Source organism: Miniopterus schreibersii (assembly GCF_964146895.1).
Source record: "Miniopterus schreibersii genome assembly, chromosome: 1".
Taxonomy (NCBI): Eukaryota; Metazoa; Chordata; class Mammalia; order Chiroptera; family Miniopteridae; genus Miniopterus; species Miniopterus schreibersii.
The window spans coordinates 31,067,625-31,089,691 of NC_138101.1; the positions used below are offsets into that span (position 1 = coordinate 31,067,625).

A 22,067-nucleotide genomic window follows, 5' to 3' on the forward strand; every position below is an offset into this window, starting at 1 on the left:
AACCATCTCTCTTACTCAGAACCTCTTAGCACTTGCTGCTACCTCTATTATAATACTAGTGACAGTCTAATTTAACTGGATAAGGTCAGGGCCTTGAATGCCACACTAGGAGGTTTATGGGAGCCATTAAGCTTCGGAGGTTTTAACGTATCAAAGACAGATTAAGAAGGCAGTTCTGGTGCAAACTTAAGGAAAGGGGCACATAAACTTATCAGTATATTACTTTGCATGGTTACCCCATAAAACATGGTCACCAGGCAGCCTCCATGTCCCCATCATCCTCTCTACCCTCTGTAACAGGAGGGTAATTGCTCCGCTGAAGTCGTGTTTTGAAGGCTCAGCAATGACCTGCTACCTGCTACGTCTAGGGACTAGTCCCCTCATTACTCAACTCACTCTATTTTGAGTCTGAGATCTTCCCGAAACTTTTTCTTCTCTCAATTCAAGAACCGATTACATTTTCCTCATTTACTGTTTACCATTTAGAATGCATTTTTACTGTTGAAGCTTAAAGCAAAGTTTAATTAGTCAAGTGGCTATATGGGTGGAGCCTTGAAGAGCTTTAGGAAGGGTATTTTTGAGGGCTTTAGACTTGAAAGGCGCTGACAATAGTTCTCAAGGGCACGGTTCAAGCGTGCAGCTTTTGCTTTGAACAGCTCTATTCTCATGCATGCGCGCCCGGGCTGGGGGCTAACTTTTCTGTTGTTTACGTAATAAGAGACAGGGAAGGGAGCTGGGCTCGCCTTTTTTTGATCGGAGGGCAGCAGCGAGGGAGGGGCCCGGCGGATTAGGCGAGGCTAACCCCCAGCCCGGCGCTCCCCCGCTCAGCCAAGGGGCGGGGCGCACCAGGCGGCCACGCGCGCGGGCGGCGGAGTGGGCGTGTCCCGCGGGCGCGCGCGGGCGGCGGAGTGGGCGTGCCCCGCGGGCGGCAGCGGCAGCGGCGGCGCGGGCCGGGTGCGCAGCGCAGCCTCCTGTGCTGGAATGTGCGGCTCCCGCGAGCTCGCGGCGCAGCAGCAGAGCGAGCGCCGCCGAGGCCCCGGGCCCCAGACCTCGGCGGCGGCGGCGGTGGCCGGGACCGCAGAGCGAGAGCCAGTGGCCTGAGCGCTCGGCAGCCCCACTCCTGGGCCTTCGCGGGCCTCGACTGCCCCAGCGCCCAACTTTTCCACCCTCCCTCTCCCCTCCCCCGAAACTCCAGCAACAAAGAAAAGTAGTCGGAGAAGGAGCGGCGACGCCGGGTCCCCAGCCCCTCCTCGCCGAGGAAGGCCGGTAAGCGCGGCGCGGGGCCGGGGGCTCGGTCTGGGTGGGGGAGGGCCGAGCGGGCGGCGGTGGCGGCGGCGGCGCCCGCGGGAGGGGGAGGGCGCGGAAGGACGCGGAGCGAGGCGCTGTCCAGGGCTGATTTGCAGATACTGTGGCTCCGGCGGCGGCGGCCCCGCCGGACGGGGGCGGGCGGCCGGGCGGGATCGGGTTACACCGGCGCGGCCCGGGGGCTGGGCCGGGGGCGTCAGTGGGGAGCGGCGCGGCGCCAGGACCCCGTCCCCAGCCGAGGCCGGGCCTCCGCCTCCGCGCGGGTCCCAGCGGCCCTCGGAGTCGGGCCCCGAGGTCGAGGCGTGGAGCTGCTTGGGGCCCTAGTTCTGAAACTTCCTCCTCGCCCTCCCGCCGCTTCCAGGTCCCGCCGCAGCCCCTCGCACGCCCGCGGCCCTGCCGTCCCCCTCCCTCCGCGGCCTCTCCCTTTCGCCGGAAGGCGCCGTTGAGCGCGGCTGGGCGGGTTGAGTCAGCCCTGGGGCCCGGGCGGTTCCGCCAATGGGGCTGGACAGCGATTTCTGCGCTCGGGCCGTTTGGGCGCCGCGGCCCTCCGCGCCCGGCCACCTTGCCGCCGGAGCTGGCCGTGCCGGGGCGCGCGTCCCGCGGGGCGCCGTGGGGGAGTGAGTCCGCGAACTTCCGGGGGGCGGGGGGGCGGCCGGCGCGCGTGGGGGCCCCCTCTGGCGCTCGGGGCCGACGCCTCGGGAGGGCGCCCGCGGAGCCTCCCGGCCCTTCTCGGAGGGCGAGCGCTGGGGACTTGAGAGGAGCCGCGACGCCGGCGACGCGGTAACTTCCCCCCCTCCCTTCCCCTCCCCAGTGCGGGTCCGAGAGCCGGAGAGGGGGTGGCCTGGGGGAGGCTTGGCTTGGCCCAGCGGCGCCCCGAGTTGGCCCCCGGCCCCTTTTAGCGTTGGGGAGCGCAGGAAAGGCTTCGGGACGAGCGTCGGGGCAGCTCCCGCGAGCTGGCGTGTAAATGTGGGCAGCGAGCGGGGCGAGCCGAGAGGAAGCGAGAGCGCCCGAGTTTGCAAAGAGCTGCTTTGTGTTTGGTATTTTGAGAAAATGGCCGAATGCCTATTTCAGCCAGGAATGCCGCCGCCGAGGCAGCGCTGGTGGCAGCCGCACGTAGGAATCCCTGCAGCTCGCTGGGCTTCGGGGCTTCGCCGGGATGGGCTTCTGACAAACGTTAAAATTCCTTTAGGGATGGGAGGTAGGGTTTGGGGGACTCTTAAGGAAAGTCGATGTTTGGGTAAATTACCGAGTAGCCCGGACTTCCTTGGGACAGCGTTTGCCCTCGGTTTGTTTTCTGTGATGGCATTTGATTCCAACTTTTGTTGGTACGTATAACTCAACCGGTTTGTGTTCATGAACTTTGGTGAAACGGCGTACTTTTTGTATTTTGGGTTAAACTTTCTTAGTTCTTGCCACTTATTTTGCCTTTTCTAATTTGCAAGAGAACACCTACTTTGAGAATAGTACCTTTGGAAAGGAACCTGGTTAGGACGATTTAAAAGCCCAACATATTTTGAAGAAGGTGATCTTGTAATGGCTTCCACTAGGCAAGTAGGCCAAGTCAAACACAATGCAAGAAAGTTGCTGATTGTCGAGTTGAGTTGTATGATTATTTTATTAGGTGGTTTGAAAAGTTCTTTAGTTTCATTTGTGAAGTTTTGAGTACACCAAACTTCCTTTTCCACAGGAAAAAAGGTCCGTAAATTTTTCCCCCTTTAAACAGTTCAAATTAACAAAAAAAAAAACCTTAAGTAGTACTTTTTCACTGTAGTTTACTCTTCTGGAGTTAGTTGAGGTAATGTGAATTTCAGTTCAGTTGACCAATTTATTACAGGCTTCTACTTTCTAGACATGTTTGTCTGGATTCTGGATTTCCCACTTTTCTGATTCAGACCAGTAAACGTTGAAGGGGGAATTGGAAGGCTAGCTGTTTACTATCATGTATTAAATTTTAAAAGTAACTTTAATATTTAATATTAAAAATGAAGGAAAAAAATAATGAAGGCTACAGTTTTGTTTTTGCACCGGAGAAACTAAGTGCTTGTCAATGGTAGACCTAGTTGATGGATGAGTTATGTCAAACAATTGATAGAATTTTTCAGAAGGGTAATAGAAATTTTTTTGGTGATGCAGTGGAGAATTCAAAATTACAAAAAGATTTTAAAGGCTTATTTTTTAATAGTTAATGTTGATTGAGTTAGAGATTATGTTGGAAAATGTATTTTCTAAAAGTTATGAAGAATTATAGTGATGCTTTGGTTTTAGACCAGTAAAAGTTGTGTTTAAACTGGTGCGTTTGTGTTTTTTGTTCTGTTTTGAATTCAGAATACAGTTATGGCCACCCAGGTAATGGGGCAGTCTTCTGGAGGAGGAGGGCTGTTCACCGGCAGTGGCAACATTGGCATGGCCTTACCTAACGATATGTATGACTTGCATGACCTCTCCAAAGCTGAATTGGCAGCTCCTCAGCTCATCATGTTGGCAAATGTAGCCTTAACTGGGGAAGTAAATGGCAGCTGCTGCGATTACCTAGTTGGCGAAGAAAGACAGATGGCAGAATTGATGCCTGTTGGGGATAACAACTTTTCAGATAGTGATGGAGAAGGACTTGAGGAGTCTCCTGAAATAAAAGGTGAACCCAATGGACTGGAAAACATGGAACTGGAAAGTTTGGAACTCACTGTTGCAGAACCACAGCCTGTGTTTGAGGTATCAGCTGCCCCAGAAATTTACAGCTCCAATAAAGACCTTCCTCCTGAAACACCTGGAGCAGAGGACAAATGCAAGAACTTGAAGACCAAACCCTTCCGTTGTAAGCCATGCCAGTATGAAGCAGAATCTGAAGAACAGTTTGTGCATCACATCAGAGTTCATAGTGCCAAGAAGTTTTTTGTAGAAGAAAGTGCAGAGAAGCAAGCAAAAGCTAGGGAATCTGGCTCTAACACTGCTGAAGAGGGAGATTTCTCCAAAGGCCCCATTCGCTGTGACCGCTGTGGCTACAATACCAATCGATATGATCACTATACTGCTCACTTGAAACACCACACCAGAGCTGGTGATAATGAGCGAGTCTACAAGTGCATCATTTGCACGTACACCACAGTAAGCGAATATCACTGGAGAAAACACTTAAGAAACCATTTTCCAAGGAAAGTATACACATGTGGAAAATGCAACTATTTTTCAGACAGAAAAAACAATTATGTTCAGCATGTTCGAACTCATACAGGTAAGAGGACCTTTGCAGTCCATAAGTTCAACTCACTTCTGATAGTTAATTGAGCGAGTAGTTAATGATAATGCTAAAAAAAAGGGGGGAGGCCCTGGGTTCACACCCTGATTCCATTATTTGCTGTCTTTGTGACCTTGAGCATGTTATTCTCTATGTGCCCCAGTTTCTCCATGGAGGAAACTATTACTATAGGATTAAAGGGTCCACTGAAGGAACTCAAGTCAAGTATTGAGTGGTATATAGAAGAATAGCCAAGAGAAATCTTATTAATGTTTTTTCTAAAATACATATTCTAACAACTCGGGATAGGCCATTTAGCCAGGTTAGACTACTGTTTTGTTAGAAGATGTATTTAGTTGGCAGTGAATACATCTAAGATGCATACAGTAGTTTCCCAAAGGACTTTAGGCTTTGACAAAAAAGGAAAAAAATAACCCTTGCATAACCTCATTTAACACAGCCTCAAACTATTTAAAACATTTCACTTGGGGTATTGAGCTTCTAAATGGAACAACTTAACCTGTCCCCAAAACACTGAAATGTGAGAAGCTAGGTGTTTGTTTTTTTTTTAGTACGTTTTTATTGATTTCAGAGGAAGGGAGAAGGGAGAGAGATAGAAACATAAATGATGAGAGTCCTTGATCAACTGCCTCCTTCATGTCCTTCACTGGATCGAGCCTGTAACCCAGGCTTGTGACCTGACCAGGAATCGAACTGTGACCTCCTGGTTTATAGGTGGAAGCTCGACCACTGAGCCATGCTAGCTGGGTGAGAAGTTAGTTTTTTAAGGGATTGGTGGGATTATCACCTAAATCATTTTCCTAAGAAAGCAACCACATGTGGGAAATGCAACTGTTTTTCCGACAAAAAATAATGTTCAGCGTATTTGAATTCATACAGGTAAGAGGACTTTTCTAATTTATAAGTGTGCTCTTTCAAAAAAAAAAAAAAATGGAACAATCTTAAAAATACGGACAATTGCAAACATCTCAAAAGTAAAGAGAATGCTACAGTGCGCCAGCATGTACTCATCATTTATACCCAACAGTTAAGAATATTTTGTCAAATTTTGCAATTCAGTTTACTTTTAATTTTTAAAAAATATATCTTTATTGATTTCAGAGAGAGGAAAGGAGAGGGAGAGAGAGAGAGAGAAACATCAATGATGAGAGAGTCATTGATCCGGCGCGAGCCTGCAACCCGGACATGTGCCCTGACTGGGAATGGAACCCCGATTGCCTGAATCCTAGGTCGACGCTCAACCGCTGAGCCACGCCTGGCCGGGCTGCAATTCATTTTTTAAAATAATAGCTTTATTGAGATATATTCTACTACCATACAGTTCACCCATTTAAAGTTACAGTTCAGTGGTTTTAATATATTCACAGTGCTGGAGAGCATTATGCTATGTGAAATGATTTCACTCATATGTGGAATCTAATGAACAAAATAAACTAACAAAATAGAAACAAACTCATAGAGAACAGAGCATGCTGATTACCAGATGGGAAGAATGGTGGTGAGGGTGGGGAGGTAGAAGAAGGTATAGGGGGGACAGATGGTGATGGAAGGAGACTTGACTTGGGGGGATAAACACAACACAGTTGATGTATTAAAGAATTGCACACCTGAAACATACAATTTTATTAACCAATGTCATGCCAGTAAATTCAATTAAAAGTATATATAGTTATTCACAGTTTTGTGCAGTCATCACTACTATCAATTTTAGGACATCTTAACCCCAAAAAGAAACTCCTATCACTGGCTGCTCCCCATTTCTTCTCAATGCCTCTTAATTATTGGCTTTTAAATTTACTTTCAAATTTTTGTAATTAGGGGTCTCATTTTTTCCAAAGAAATGTTTTCAACTCTTGTAGTTATTTTAATTTACATTTTCCTGGTAAGGGTTGGTACTTTTGAGGTCTGATTACTGGTCTGAAAAAAATGGATAGAGTAATTTAGCGTACTGTGCTCTTGGGTCACAAGTGAAAAGGGGCTATGGGATGCTGTTTAGTTAAGGTCCCTTTTGCAGGAGTTGCTGCTCTGTGGAACTGAATCCTAGGTAAAGTGGGACACTGTGGGGGAGGTAAATTGATACTGCTTTGCTTAAGTGGTAGACTTGAAACTTGGAGGTGAAATTCCATTAAATGAAGTCTGCAGCAAGATTTCTAAGCTTTAGCAGATGGCTTCTGCATGTAAAGTTTTAAAATCTAGTCAAATAAAAGAATTTGTAATCCCTTTGGAATTTGTTGTAACCTATGAATGAGTGTCTCTATGCTTTGAAACCATTACATTTCAAAACTAAAGTTTAGACATTACAAAAATACATAGCATAGGAAACAAGTTACTTGGGAATCCTCCCCCATTAATCACTAACAGTTTGAGTTAAACAAATTGCTAAGACTGAATGAACCTCACCTATAATACCTTAAGACCAATCCCAAATACCATATATACTTCATCTGTAATAAGTAATTCATTTAACAGTTTTTGAAAACCTTGGGGTTTAGCTAATTTAGAATTGGCTCTCATGTAGAGATTTCAAGTAGTAACTATAACAACATGTGGTAAGGTGCATGATTTTTATGTGTACACCTTGATGAAGTTTTACAAATATATATACTCATAACCACCATGCAAGCCAACGTAGAGAATAATCCAATACCCCAGTGCCTTTGTCTATTAAATTATTATTTTTTGGTCAGTTTTAGTTTGATAATTTCAAAACTGTTGGTAAGTTTTTTCCCCAAAGCTAAAAATGTTCTTTTTTTTAAAAAATAGTATCCTTTTTAGAAATTTTTTTTCAATATATCTTTATTGATTTCAGAGAGAGGAAGGGAGAGGAAGAGAGAGAGAAACATCAATGATGAGAGAGTCATCATTGATTGGCTGCCTGAGACCTTGAGCCCACAACCTGGGCATGTGCCCTGACTGGGAATCGAACCGCCATCTCCTGGATCCTAGGTCTATGCTCATCCGCTAAGCCACGCTAGGCCGGGCTAAAAATGTTCTTTTATTGAATTTATTGGGGTGACACTGGTTAACAAAATTCAAAATGTTTTCAACAATCTAAATTGTTGTTTTAGAACATTTTTGGAAGGAAAAAAGAAAATGAAGACAATTGGAAAAATATTTATCTCATTTCACATTTTATTGTTAAACCTATTTGGTCTTTATGTTTTTAAAAAAGATTTTTCCCTATTACCTTATTTGTGATCTTTAAAAAACCAATTTGGTAGTGTATAATTTGAAGGATAATTTGATTATGTAAATTCTGAGAGGTATTAAATGTATGGTTCTAAAAATTGTATTTATAGAAAAATAAATTCTTCTAGTGCTGAAGAGTAGACATAAGAAATGATAGCAGAATCACTTATTTCTCATTTCACATTAGGTAGCCTTGTTTCCAGAGTCAGTGGGTTTCTTTCATTGAGTGACCAGTGCTATCTTCTATTCTATGCTAATCTTCAGAACAATCCATTACTATAGCTGGTATGCTCTACCTTAGCTTTTGTTTACTTACTGAGAGGAAAACTCCAGGATTAAAAGTCTGAAGTGCTGTGCCCAAGGTCACATACTACAGAGATTCAAAATTCCTAATCTCTTAGCCTGCTGGGGGTTGAGGATTGTTTTCATTTGAGTCTTAAATCAAGATTTTTAATTTTGTGGCTTGGATATTTAACCAGTTCACAAATTCTGTTTTATTTTTTATTTTCTATTTATTGATTTTTTCGAGAGAAAGGAAGGAGAAGAGACATTAGTTCTCCGCACCTATGCATTCATTGGTTGATTCTTGTACGTTCCCTGACCTGGAACGAACCAGCAATCTTGGTGTATTGGGGCGACGCTCTAACCAACTAAGCTACCTGATCAGGGACACAAATTCTACTTTTAAGATTGTGTGACTGAAAAACCACTGTTACGTAGATTGTGCCTATAGTATAGAATTGCACAGATAGAAGCAGTCTATCCTGTTACAAAGAATTTAAAAGTAAATTATCCCCTATTGATTCTTCATGTTAATCTATAATAGGATATAATTTTTATTTCATTAACTTTTTAAAATAACATTAAATGAGATACAGTTTTTTTTAATCCTCAAGGATATTTTTTTCCATTGCTTTTCAGAGAGAGAAAGAGAAAGAGAGAGAAAGAGAAACATTGATGTGAGAGATATCGATTGGTTGCCTCCCGCATGAGCCCCAGCCAGAGCTGGGAATTGAGCCTGCAACTGAGGTACATGCCCTTGGCCTGAATTGAACCTGGGACCCTTCAGTCCTCAGGCTGACGCTCTAACCACTGAGCCAAACCAGCTAAGGCGAGGTAGAATTTACATACCATGCAATTCACTGTGGATTGGCTTGCTGTGAAGATTTCATATATAGGATGTTCCCCCAAAATGTGTACACACTGAATAATTATAAAGGCAGTGTTTCTTTAAATACATTTAATTTTCAGAATTGAGCAATCAGCTGTTAAAAGTATGTATACGATTTTTGGGGACACCTGTATATGGAATTATTCAATATGTGGTCCGGTGTGACTACCTTTTTCCCCTTAGCATGATGTTTTCAGGGTTCATTCATGTTGTACATACAGTATTTGTTATCCTTTAATTGCCATATAATTTCTTTTCTTTTTTAAATATATCTTTATTGATTTCAGAGAGGAAGGGAGAGGGAGAGAAGGAGATAGAAACATCAATGATGAGAGAGTCATTGATTGGCTACCTCCTGCATGCCCCCGACTGGGGATCGAGCCCGCAACCCAGGCATGTGCCCTGACTGGGAATTGAACCATGATCACCTGGTTCCTAGGTCAATGCTCAATCACTGAGCCACACCCGGCCGGGCGCCATTGGAAATTTTTTAGTTTAAACAACAAAATCCTGAGTCAAAAGCATTCTTGCTTTAAGCTAACAATTTCAAATAGTAGATTTATCATTTTCACAAGGGTTAAAAAAGTTCCCCAAGCCATAGCATCAAAAAATTGGGGTAAGTTTCTCTTAAAGATAATTCTAATTTTTTGTTTAAATGCTCCTCGATGCCTTATCAAGATTATTTCTCAATTCTTAATTTTTAACTTAGCCCTGGCCGGGTTGCTCAGTTGGTTAGAGCATCATCCTCATATGCTGGTTAGGACACATACAAGAATCCACCAATGAATGCATAAATAAATAGAACAACAAATCAGTGTGTCCCTCCCTTCCTCTCTAAAAATCATTTCTAAAGTTTAATGTAATGTAGCATTTCTGTGAAAATTAAAAGGGCTGTAGAATTCAGAAAGCCAACGATAGTGTCAGCAGTTGAAATGATATAATTATATAAATTCTGAATGAAATCACTTACATTTTTAATACATTTATAAAAAATTGACTGCCAGGAATAGGAAAAAAATTTTTCATAAAATATTCAGTACCGATTACAGTATATAATGTTAGTGAGAATTGTATTTGCCTTATTTTATCATATTTTAACACTAATTATATTTTTGCAGGAGAACGACCATATAAATGTGAACTTTGCCCTTACTCAAGTTCTCAGAAGACTCATCTAACTAGACATATGCGTACTCATTCAGGTTGGTAAGAAATGGGAACTTTTCTGTCATTTTTAGTAAACTACCATTATAAGGAAGTTCTAGACCTAGAACTGGGTCATTATTTATGATTATATTTTTATAATTTAGAAATTAGAGTTAAAAATCAGTATTCTTTTAATGTGGAGCTGTATTTAAATGGAGATTCTTAATGAGTCCATAGGTGGAACCTCCTGTAAATGTAAATGTGTGTGCACTTTTCTGGGAGGAGGGTCCTTACTTTTCTTTAGCTCTTCATTAAGTTCCATGACACTAATAAAAATTGAACTAATACCATAGACTAAGGCTGGTTAATCCTTTTTGAACAACAACTACCTTCTCACACTCCTTCTTTGACACAATATGACACCAAGTTTCATAGTGTGTGGTTGCCAGGCTCCAGGGATTCCTTGTTAGCTTCTCAGGTCTTGAAATTTGGATTTGTTCTCTTGAAAGTTGATAGGGCTTCTCTGTGGACTGATATACAAAACCCAAACTTTAAAGAATTATATATAATCTGAGATACTAACTTATTAGCCTATAATAGATAAAATTTAGGACTGTAACAAGTAGGATATTCATGTACTCCACTAAAAAAAATCAGGATCACCAACCACAATTGTTCCCCATTATCAAGGGGGCCAAGTTAAAAATTAAATATTAGCATAGGTGGCCTTATGAATGGATTGCTATTTCATTTTGGCCCTGATTGACCCTTAGCGAACTTCCATGTCTCCTTCCAGATTTAGAACATAGTTATATGTACCCCTGTGGGCAAACTATGCTAAATAAAAGCTTGCTGTTTACAAACATCTATGTAGATCCATCTCCCTTAAGTTAACAGTTACCTTAAATCTGTGTCCAGTCAGGTAGCCACTAGCCACATGTGGTTTTTGAGCTTGTGAAATATGGTTGGTTGTAATTGAGTTGTATAAAATACTGAAATTCAAACTGAAGAAAATGTAAAGAATCTATTTTTAAAATATTGATTACATGTTGACATAATATTGTATATGTTGGGTTAAGTAAATAGTAGATTTAATTTTACCTGTTTTTACCTTTGTAATGTGACTACCAGATTATTGTTACTGAATATAGCTGTCTTAAGTCAGTGATGAGTAAGACTGATTATAGTACAGATTCTGATTTGAGTAGTTATGAAGGGATCATATAGAATGCTTGCTAGCCTTTCTTGACCCTACATGCTTGTCATGTTAACATATAGTTTGAGTGTATCTTCTAAATCTCTAAAGCTATTGAGTTGGGTCACTTAACCAGAACCTGGTTTTGTTACTTTTCAGTGCTTCTTGGTTTCATTTTCTGAGGGTAACTTGGATGGTATCTCAAGCTTTGTTGAGGGTAGACATACGTTCTGCTGATAGCTAATCTCTAGTCCCTTAAATAAAACATTTAAGAACTTTATGTGACTTAATTCATTTTAGTCTTCATAACTATCATACGATGTGTAAGTTCTACTCCCATTTTACAAATGTGGAAACTAAGGCATTGATTAGAAATGTGGCCATTTTTCTTGTGGAATGCCCCCCTTCTGGATTTTTCTGTCTTGAAAGCTTTTTCATGGTGTCATTTATTTTTCCCACTGTCCCTGTGTCTTGTATTATGTGTATACTGGAAAGTAAATCTAAATGCTTGATATTTCATGTTGTTTTATTTGAAGTCATATCTGGTTTACCCTTATTAGTGTTGCAGGGTCACTGGATTAGAATGACAAAGTACTTATATCTTCACTGAAGTTATAAAACACCACAGTATTTATCTGTGTTGTTTTACATTAGTCAATAATCTTTGCCCGAACAATTTTGAGTGTGCTAACAGTTGTCTTTTGGATTTTCTTTGCTATATTTTAAAGATGATTTTTAGTTGCAGTTTAATAGTACAGCAAGTCTTTTAAAAGCCTGTTAATAATGAGTAATAGCTACTATGTATTTATTCCATGCAGGCAGGGTCACTTTCAGTCCTAAAAATACTTAATCCCAGTTTGTAAGTGAGGTCGCAGGTTTAGAGAAGACAAGTACTTCATGTAAGGCTGCCTTCCTCCAAATTAGAAGAGCTAGCATTTGGCCTTGGACTCCCCGCCCTCCTGTTTTTAGTTATCAACAGTGTTAAAAGAACAGTATGGCTCAGAGAATGACTGAAGAAGCCACTTCATAATGAAATTGGAACCAGGGTGTATTGAAAGAGCAGAGCCATTGTCTTTTATTGGATGCCGACAGACAGTTTGAGTCGCAAACAGGAAACAAACATGGTTAGTCTATTTTGTGTGTGAGTGCTGAATTATTTTCAGCAGGTACTGTATTTTAATACTTTTAATAGATGTTACTGATAACACTTGCAATAAAGTAAAGCTAAATTCGGTCAAATTGAGTAGGCAGTATATTTGACTGGATTGTATGGAGTGAATATCACGTGTGTGATCTTCTCTACCCTATGGAATGGAGTCTGATCTTTACAGGTCATCTTGGCATTTTTGTTCCTTGTTCATGTGAATGTATTTTACAGACAAGAAGTGTGTGCTCAATCTATTATATCTGGAAGAGATTAGACTTTGGTGAGTTGGTACATTTTAGCTAAGCTGACGAGATTGGTTTGTGAAGCAAAACCACATTGGCCATTTACTTGGAGCACTTTCATCCACAGGGTAGGACTTCAGGCCAAATAAGGAAGGGACCAGAATGTTAGTTTGGTGAAAAGGAGAACTGAGTATTGGTAAAAATACAGACACAATAACCTAATCTGGTGTTATTCTCTATTTTATTGATGTTTCTACCTAATGTTGTTAGAGTATTCTCACCTGTGTAGTCCTAGAGACACTGATATCCTCAGCTCTCCCTTTCCTACTCTCAATGTAGATACCTCCATTTCATCCTGAATGAAATATTATTGGATGAAATACATTCAGTTTGTGTTTGTTTAGTTCCCAATCCTGCTAGCATAAGAGCTCGTCTTTAATATCTTCCAATTATGAGCATAATGGATTTTTTAAAGGCAATTAAAAACTTACCAATTACCACCTCCATTTATTACTCTTTAAGATAGAAAATTATTTTATTTATCAAAAATAAGTTTTATTTTCCTTTCATTAAGTATTTGATGATTAGTATGGAGGTGTTATTTTAATAGCTAGACTTATTTGAAAGATAGGGTTTTAGACTCTTGGTAAATTCTAGAATAATTTTTTAAACAGTATTTTATTGACATTTAATTTACACATGTGAAGATGCACACAGCTTAAGTATATAGTTCAGTGACCTTATGTATGTTTTCACCTATTGACTACCACCCAGATGAAGATGTGGAAGATTTCTACCACCTTCAGAAAAGTTGCCTCATTACCGCTTCCAGTCAGTACTCCCATAGTCTCCCCTCAAACAGTTCTCTGACTTCTCCTATCAGAAAGAACATTCTTTTATAAAATGTTTTTGAGATTCATCCCATATTCTTTGGTCAGAACTTTGTTTTTATTACTGAGTAGTAATCAATTGTATGCTCCTGTTACTCTTTAATTAGAAGTTTTCCTTGCTTTTCTTTCTGGATTATTATTTTTTTAATTGGGTTACAACTGTACTTTTATTTTTAAAAAATATATTTTTATTGATTTTGAGAGAGAGGAAGGGAGAGGGAGAGGAACATTGATCGGCTGCCTCCTGCATGCCCCTTACGGAGATTGAACCTGAAACCCAGGCATGCCTGGACTTGGGGGAGTTGGGGAAGCAACCTTTTGGTTCATGGGACGACGCTCAACTGACTGATCCATACCGACCAGGGCTGGGTTATTCTTGATAAGAGCAGGTAAAACTAATAAAGAAGCCTTTCACCTTCTGAATTTGCCAGACGCCTATAAATTAATTTGGGAAGAATAAAATAGACATCTTACATATTTGTAAAGGTGAAAAACAGGCAAATACAGGATGGGACAAAAGTAGGTTTACAGTTTGTGTAGAAAATATAATGAATAAATAATAATACAAGAATAAATTCTGTGTTTTGTGTGCTCACAACTGTAAACCTACTTTTGCCCCACTTTGTATTACTAGAATTGGAAAAGGGAGTTCAGATCATTGATATAGGACAAAAGGATTTATATTCAGCTATAAAATTGGATGAATAGATAGTCTAATTTAAGCAGGATTTTATGGCAATAGAAAGAAAACTGGGGTGGGCGGATGAATGGAGCAAGTAAATTATGCTGCCATCAAATTTTAAACAGGTTCCTAAATCTTTCCATACCTTAATTAATGCTCGCTATGTAAATTGTCTCACTCAATAGGGTTTTTTAAAAAAATGGTGCTGTTTTCCTTCTAATTCTTTTATTAGCACAAATATTTTCATAAGGAGATAAACTCTATTTATCAGATGTCTGTTTATTCAGAGGTAGGGTTTATGTAGAAAGGCAGGATAAACTAAACACATGACCCCCCCCTCCCCCCAATACTAAAAATTAGCTAGTTTGTTCCAAAGGTGATGAATTACAGGTAATGCTTATTGACTGCCTGGCCATCTGCCCATGTCAAGTGCTTTATTATATGGATTAGATTGTTTATAGCTCACAACACTCAAGAATATTTTACATATAGAATTGCACATCTGAAACCTGTATAATTTTATTAACCATTAAGTCACCCCAATAAATTCAAATAAAAATTTAAAAAAGCAAAGAATATTTTACAGATGAGGAAATGAGCCTTAGAGGGTTTTCGGTACCTTGCTCTAGATCTCACGGCTTGCATAGTCCCATATTTGATCACCCAGGTATTCTTTCTTCAAAACCGTTCTTAACTGCTATGCCCCCTGTCTTTCCCTGTCCTGTGTCTGTGTATGTTAAACACAGGCTCCTTTGCACTGAGGTGAGGCGCTGGAGAGGGAATAAAGATAGGGCCGGTGCTATGGAACAGTGCATCGCATTGTAGAGACTTCTGTGTACAAGTTTATTTGGTAAACCAACACGGAAAAGAGCTGTCCACTTAGCTACATGTCCAGTCTGACGTACTTTGATAAGCGTTTGCTTCTGTGATCAAGTCTTTTTATCATCAGACATTTTCTAATCATGTAAAGCATACTATTTACATGGAGGTGGTATGCCTTACGTGATTAGAAAATATCTGAGTAGCTTTGCTTTATGAAAAAAATTAAGATTTGATATGAATTTGAGAATGTTTGAGATGAATGTTCACAAATGTCAATTTCCATTTTTCTACTATGCATTCCATTGGACCAGTTGGGTATGGATACCGTTTGGTAATATTTACTAGAGTGTGATCTAGTGGGTATGTATTCAGGTAGAATGCATTACTCTTATGCCTTTAATTTGGGGGTGGGGTTTGTTCTGGTTCTGTACGTACGTGTGATTATGACTTCATTTGCTTATTTTACATACCATATCTATTTGTATGCCCCTTCTCAATTACCTAGTTTCTTTGTCAGTTTTGTTAAAGAAGATGGGGAAAAATCAAGGAAAGATTTCTGACTAGGGTCTATTTTTGCTTTAAAATAGCAACTTTGGCATTAGAAAAATTTGCTGAATGAAGCTTGACTCAGCTTTTGCCTTGATGTATAAAAGGGTTAAATTTAAACCGGGGGGTGCAGGGGGAGCCTTTTGCTCCCTGAGGGTAAAGCAGTGTTTTAAAACTTTTGTACCGAAGGTCTGGGAGTGTAGCTTAGAGTGCAAGATATTTCTTTGAAGTCTCAAGATTTATCTTTAAAATGTATGAATTTTATATTCTACTCACTCCATTATAAATGTGTTTAAACTAAACATAAAATATTTTAAATAATTTTCTTTGAGGGCCCTTGCCCCAAAATTACCACCCAGAGCTGAACTTTGCAAATAATTGTTGTGCCCTAACAAATGTCTGCCCTTCAATAGCCTTGTGAGCCCTAGCTTGATAAACTTTTTAGATGATGATGGCTAACGGTGAGACAATTATTTCTTTGTTTGGTTTGAGAATCAGTGTCAAGGGATGGAGAAAAGATGTACAAATAAATATGGTAAATGTAAAGTGCATGAAACAGTCTTTTCAATACAGTTTTCATGGGTTTTTTTGTTAACATTATCCAATTCTTTATTTTAATAAGATCTTGAATTCATTTCTTAATATGTCTGTAATGTCTCTCGTTTGCTTTCAGGTGAGAAGCCATTTAAATGTGATCAGTGCAGTTATGTGGCCTCTAATCAACATGAAGTAACTCGCCATGCAAGACAGGTTCACAACGGGCCTAAACCTCTTAACTGCCCACACTGTGACTACAAAACAGCAGATAGAAGTAACTTCAAAAAACATGTGGAGCTGCATGTTAATCCACGGCAATTCAATTGTCCTGTATGTGATTATGCAGCTTCCAAGAAGTGTAATCTGCAGTATCATTTCAAATCTAAGCATCCTACTTGTCCTAATAAAACAATGGATGTCTCAAAAGTGAAACTGAAGAAAACCAAAAAGCGAGAGGCTGACTTGCCTGATAAAAATGCCAATGAAAAAACAGAAACAGAGCAGACAAAAATAAAGGGGGATGTAGCTGGAAAGAAAAACGAGAAGCCTGTAAAAGTGGAGAAAAAAGATGCTGTTTCAAAAGAGAAAAAACCGTGTAGTAATGCTTTGATCCAGGTGACTACCAGAACTCGCAAATCAGCAATGGAAACTAGAGAGCTGGATGTGCACACAGGAACCAGTTCAGAAAAAAACTGTAAAACCAAGAAAAGCAAAAGGAAGATGGAAGCCGGAGCCCATTCTTTACAAGATCCTGTTAATGACGAGGAGCCTGTGACAAAAAAGAAGAAGACAGAAAAACCCAAAAATAGTCCGGAAGTACCAAAGGGTGAGAACAAAGCAGAGGAGAGTAAAAAGCAAAACACTTGCGTGAGAAAAAGTACAAAGAAGAAAAGCCTGAAAAGTAAAGCAGGTAGAAAAGGCGCCAAGCCTGCCCCGAAGGAGCCTGCCCCGAAGGAGCCTGCCCCGAAGGAGCCTGCCCCGAAGGAGCCTGCTCGCGCGGAGCCGCCCGCTGGGCGCCCGCAGCGGGGGCCTGCTCAGGCCGAGCCGCCCGCCCCGCCCGCTCCCGCGGCGGCCGAGAAGGCGCCTGTGCCCGTGGAGGAGCCGCCTCCCGTGGAGCCGCCGCCTCTTGCGGAGCCTCCAGTTCCCAAAAAGTCTCCTCGAAAAGATAATAAAAAGGAAAAGTCTAAGGCGCAGAGTGAAATGGCAAGGAAGGAGCAGGTCCTCATTGAAGTGGGCTTAGTGCCCGTTAAAGACAGCCAGCTTCTCAAGGAAGGTGCAGGCGCGCCGGATCGCGCTCCGGACCGCGCACCGGATGGCGCACCGGATCGCGCACCGCCAGCACTGTCGTTGCCAAAGGGACACACAGAAGAGGGGTCAGAAGACCAAAAAGCTCTCGCCGAATGTGGAGGAGCTCAAGACGCAGAAGCAGAAGAGGCAGAGAAGAGCCTAGCTGGTCTTGCTGCTGTTGCCAAGGAGTCTGCCAACATTTCCTCCTCTGAACAAAACTTGAATGTGCTGGAGGGTGAAACTTTAGATGGTAAACATCAGGCCGACGCAAGGCTTTGCGAAATGGATACGGATACAGATGAGAACAAAACAGAGAATCCCCCTGGGAAAGACTCAGCAGTCGGAGAACCAGTTTCACCACTGCTTCCCCCCCAGCCAACAGAAAAACCAGAAGCAGTGTCTAAAACTGCTGTGGCATCACCTCCTGTTACCATGGCAGTAAATGAGTCTCAGGAAATGGATGAAGATGAAGGCATCCACAGTCATGATGGAAGTGACCTCAGTGACAACATGTCAGAGGGTAGTGATGATTCTGGACTAAATGGGGCCCGGCCAGTTCCACAAGAAACGAGTAGGAAAAACGCAGAGGAAGCCTTGACAGTCAACAAGGTGGCTGAGGGAGACTTTGTTTGTATCTTCTGCGATCGGTCTTTCAGAAAGGAAAAAGATTACAGCAAACACCTCAATCGCCATTTGGTTAATGTATACTTCCTCGAAAAAGCAGCTAAAGGGCAGGAGTAATTAAACTTTGGAAAGGTTTCAGTTCTTAGTTTGTAAGATCCTATTACATTTTATATTCATTTATACTAGTAAACCTTTTAATTTTAAAATTGCTTTAATTAGTGTCCAATGTTGATTTTTAAGTGGCACTCTTTTTCTTAGGACTCTGTATACCTATTGTATAAATTTTAGTAAATCCAAGGGAGTTAGTGTACTAAACCAACAGACACCTAAATCTGTTAGCTTATGCATTTAGTTGAAGCTAGGCGGCTAGCGTGGTATTACAGCATTCTGTTGCTTTGTCTAGCTGTAACTTGTCAGTGTCCCCCTCATGTCTGTCTTCCTGATTCAGTTTAGTTTATTCTTAGTTTCTTGTTTAGCTCTATAAAAATTGGCATACTTAAATAGCAAATTACTTGAAGAATTTGCCTGCTTTATATAAAGTTAGCACTTTAAAATTTTTTTAGAGATGAGAAGAGACATTTAAATTGAAGAAAAATTCTCCAAACAATGGACAATGTTTCAGTCCAGGTATTTCCTGAGTATTGATCAATATTTCTTATTTGTGTATGTTAATTGTCATAAAAACTGATTTTGGTGTTTCTTTTTATTTTTTATTTTGGTGCTTTAATGGCTTAAGATATTGCACATTGTGTTCTTTTAACCTATGCAGTTAAAATTTTTCCTAGAAATAGCATTTATGTCGAACAGTAACACTTTATACACATAATGCATGTTTGCTTTGTCCTCTTTGGAGGGATGCTGTTAGTCTTGTTTTGCAAAAGGGCAGTTTTTCTTTTGCTGCAATTGTCTTTTTTTGCAGAATATTAGTGTGTGCAAGTTTGTGAGCAAATGAAACATACAGGTTCAAGTTATTGATTTTGGTTTTTACATCTTATATCTATGCCAGATCTGTATTTCATATAAGTTATTTATTTTAAATGGGTGTAGTAAATTTACAGCTCTCAGTTTGAACTTCACAATAAATGAACCACTAGGCTCTATTGAATGGATTTTCCCCTCAAATACCAACCATAAGTAAAAGTTATTGGCCTGTTTTAGTACAGCTACTACTTAAATGTACAGTGTTAGGTTGTATCTTTGAGGAAAACCTTTTTTCATAGATGGTTGGTGTCCGTATGTCGACTCAGCCGAGTAAAGAATTACAAGTGACATTTGGAAACTGCAAACCTAGATTTTGGAGACATAAATTGTACAGAATATCAGTTGTGAGATTCCAAAGCCATAGCAGTTATACGAAAAACCTAGGATGAGACAAAGGTAGTATGAGTGCTGGTAGACCAGCTGCTACTTCCTATGAATATAATGAAAAAGGCTGGTGAACCTTAATTACGGCCCGCATTTAAAAATCACACTTTCTCAGGGATCTCCACAAACGAGTGGGTTTCCTGGCTGTCCTGGGGACAGCCTCTTTCTACAGGTGAGGCCTCAAATGAATTGCAGCTATCCTGGTGTTCCTATGGGGATACTCTGTATGAAAAATAGTGTGTACTCACAAACTTTTTAGGTAGATTCTTTGGCCAGTCTCAAAGAATATGAAAGAATCCAATATAGGATTTTTCTTGCTGATAATAGTTATTCATTGCAGTAAAAATAAACTATGATCCCAGTAGGGAATCTTGAACAATTCTGGTCTTCCATTTTCTATTCTGAAATAACCACTTTGTTTCATTTATTATTATTTTTGTCTGGTGATTATTTTGAGGCGCAGGTTTCAGAGTTTGGCAGTGCAACATGAAAAAGATTAGGAGAAGCGTTGATGAAGTGTGGGTGGAAAACTCGTTAAAAATCGGAGAGTGAAGTTTGAGTTAAAAGACATTTGAACTTTGAATTGACTGGGAGGCCAAAGATTCAAAGAAGATGATACTCTCAAGACATGAGTAAGTTGCGTGTTAATGGTGTATGTTTTGTGTGCATGAATGGGAATTTGTAAATGATGTTGAATTCTAGGTGAATTCTTGGCTCCGACAATCATTGTCAACAGAAGATCAAGCTGCAAATATTTATGTTTTAAAAGTTAAATTATAAAGCTAGTTAAATTTAACAACTAGTTTTGATGTTCATGGGTACATTTTATGTAAGTTGCCTTTTACATTATATATGAAAAGATTCATGTTAAGTACAGATTGGAGATTGGGAATCAGTTTGGGGGTAGAGGTTTTTGTGGATTCTTTCATACTACAAAAGAAAAAATTGACTTCTGGGAAATTGGGCTTATTTTGTCTAGTTTTAAAGACTAGACCGCTAAAAACAAAAATATGAAGGAAATTAAAACCCTTTATTAAACTAATCTTTGAAAATATTGTTACTGAAAATTGTGTAGAACTTGAGGCCTTTCTTCCAGAAAACAAGGACTTGATTGTCAGGCCTATATTAGGTTCTGAACCTTAATGCCATGTATTTATACTTATTAAAAATTGTTTCAGTGAAAAGCATATTAGTAATTCGAACTTCTGGTCTAGTTGGGAGTTCTTCCATTTGAAAAATGTGATATTTGCATGGAACTGTTTGAATCTTTTTGTTTTCTCAGTTTCCCCTCCACTGGATAGAATTTAAGCTAGAATTTACCCTTTTGATAAAGGAATAAAAAGTGAACATGTTATTTGTAAATTGGTGTTTAGTAACTAGAGATAAACTTGAAATACTAGAATACATTATAAGCCTAATCCTAGGTAGTCTTATGAAAATGTATCACTTAACTGTCTTTTGAATCTGTATTGTTCTCAAGATATTTTAAGTTATATTTTTTTTCCTCTTCAGAGCTGCTTCTTTGGGGCTTTTTTAAAAAATTGAAGTGTAATTCACAAGGGGCAACATTTTTTGACAAGGTTTCTTATAACTATGACTCGATGTTTTCTCTAGTCTTCCAAGAAGGGTCATTTTATTTTTTAGAGTCACTTCTGAAGTCCTGTGGTCTTTAACTTTGGGGACTATTTTGCATATGAGTGCTAATAAATATTTAAACCCAAGTAGACCTCATCACATGTCACCCTATGAATGTTGACAATGGAAGGACTACCTTGCCTGTAGTATAAATATCAGTTCTGGACAAGCTGGGGAAGAAATATAATTTTCTTTTTTGCATAAGTCAGAAAAATAGCTAATGTATGGAGTTTCCTTGTTGACCTCAGCAGATAAACTGAGCTGATAGTGTTAATTCAGATTCAGGAAATTATCTGAATCTTGGTTTGTGTAGATTTGCAATCTACATGCAATAACTAAATCAAATAGCTTTTACAGTTTCACATGTGTACATAGGCTCTCCCCTTTCTTTTCAGCATCCATTAGTTATTGAACTTTGTAAACTGGCGTTGAAACATTGCAACACTGTTTTGTTGCACCAATTTTATAAACTTTTACAGTGCAATACGTGTTATTTTTCAGACAAACCAAAGGTTAATTTCTCAAGGTTCTTGCTGCCTGCTTTAGCAGCATTTGGAGGATCTTTTATATACATTTGTAATAGATGAAAAATAAAACATTGCAAATTTTTTTTCTTCTTTTTTTTAAATGCTTAAACCATGTACCAAGTTTTTGGTCCAAATCATGTAAAATAAGTTAAACTTAAATTGCATTCTATTAACCAATATGAGTGTATTTCTATAAGCATAGTTATGTTGAAATAAAGTTTTAAAAAGCATATTATGCCTTTGTTTATTATTGGTACATCAGGTATCAAGGAAGCCAAATGTATTTTGCTGGAATTGCAAGTGTATTAACAATTTTCTAAATTACTTTCTCCAGATAACCCATAATATATAAAAAGGTCATGGCAATTTTGATTGCTTGGGGTAACAGTCCAAAGCATATCTTGTTCTGTGCTTTCTGGGAGGTGGAGGTTGGGGAGAAACAATGAGAGGACAATTTGTAGAAGGTTTTATATAGTAATTTCTTCCCAACCACAAGTCACCTTA

The 22,067-nt window shown here is 40.0% G+C and overlaps 1 protein-coding gene across 3 annotated transcripts; it reads left to right on the forward strand.

Moving 5' to 3' along the window:
• The first annotated feature begins 898 nt into the window (after positions 1 to 898).
• Positions 899 to 21,795, forward strand: REST (RE1 silencing transcription factor). Of its 3 annotated transcripts, none has more exons than XM_081139668.1 (4): positions 899 to 1,266; positions 3,631 to 4,534; positions 10,037 to 10,120; positions 16,262 to 21,795. In XM_081139668.1, exons 2-4 carry the CDS (start codon positions 3,640 to 3,642, stop codon positions 18,151 to 18,153), a joined length of 2,871 nt encoding a protein of 956 aa, XP_080995794.1. In that variant the 5' UTR covers positions 899 to 1,266; positions 3,631 to 3,639; the 3' UTR covers positions 18,154 to 21,795. The 3 variants fall into 3 exon arrangements, with proteins under 3 accessions (XP_080995794.1, XP_080995796.1, XP_080995795.1); XM_081139670.1 differs by lacking the exon at positions 899 to 1,266 and adding an exon at positions 1,968 to 2,085; XM_081139669.1 differs by lacking the exon at positions 899 to 1,266 and adding an exon at positions 2,133 to 2,630.
• Positions 21,796 to 22,067: the final 272 nt, after the last annotated feature.

Coding starts and splice junctions, on each gene's coding strand:
- REST (XM_081139668.1), top strand. CDS start 3,640: ATGGCCACCCAGGTAATGGGGCAGTCTTCTGGAGGAGGAGGGCTGTTC. Junction 4,535..10,036: donor GCATGTTCGAACTCATACAG/GTAAGAGGACCT, acceptor ATATTTTTGCAG/GAGAACGACCATATAAATGT. Junction 10,121..16,261: donor ACATATGCGTACTCATTCAG/GTTGGTAAGAAA, acceptor GTTTGCTTTCAG/GTGAGAAGCCATTTAAATGT.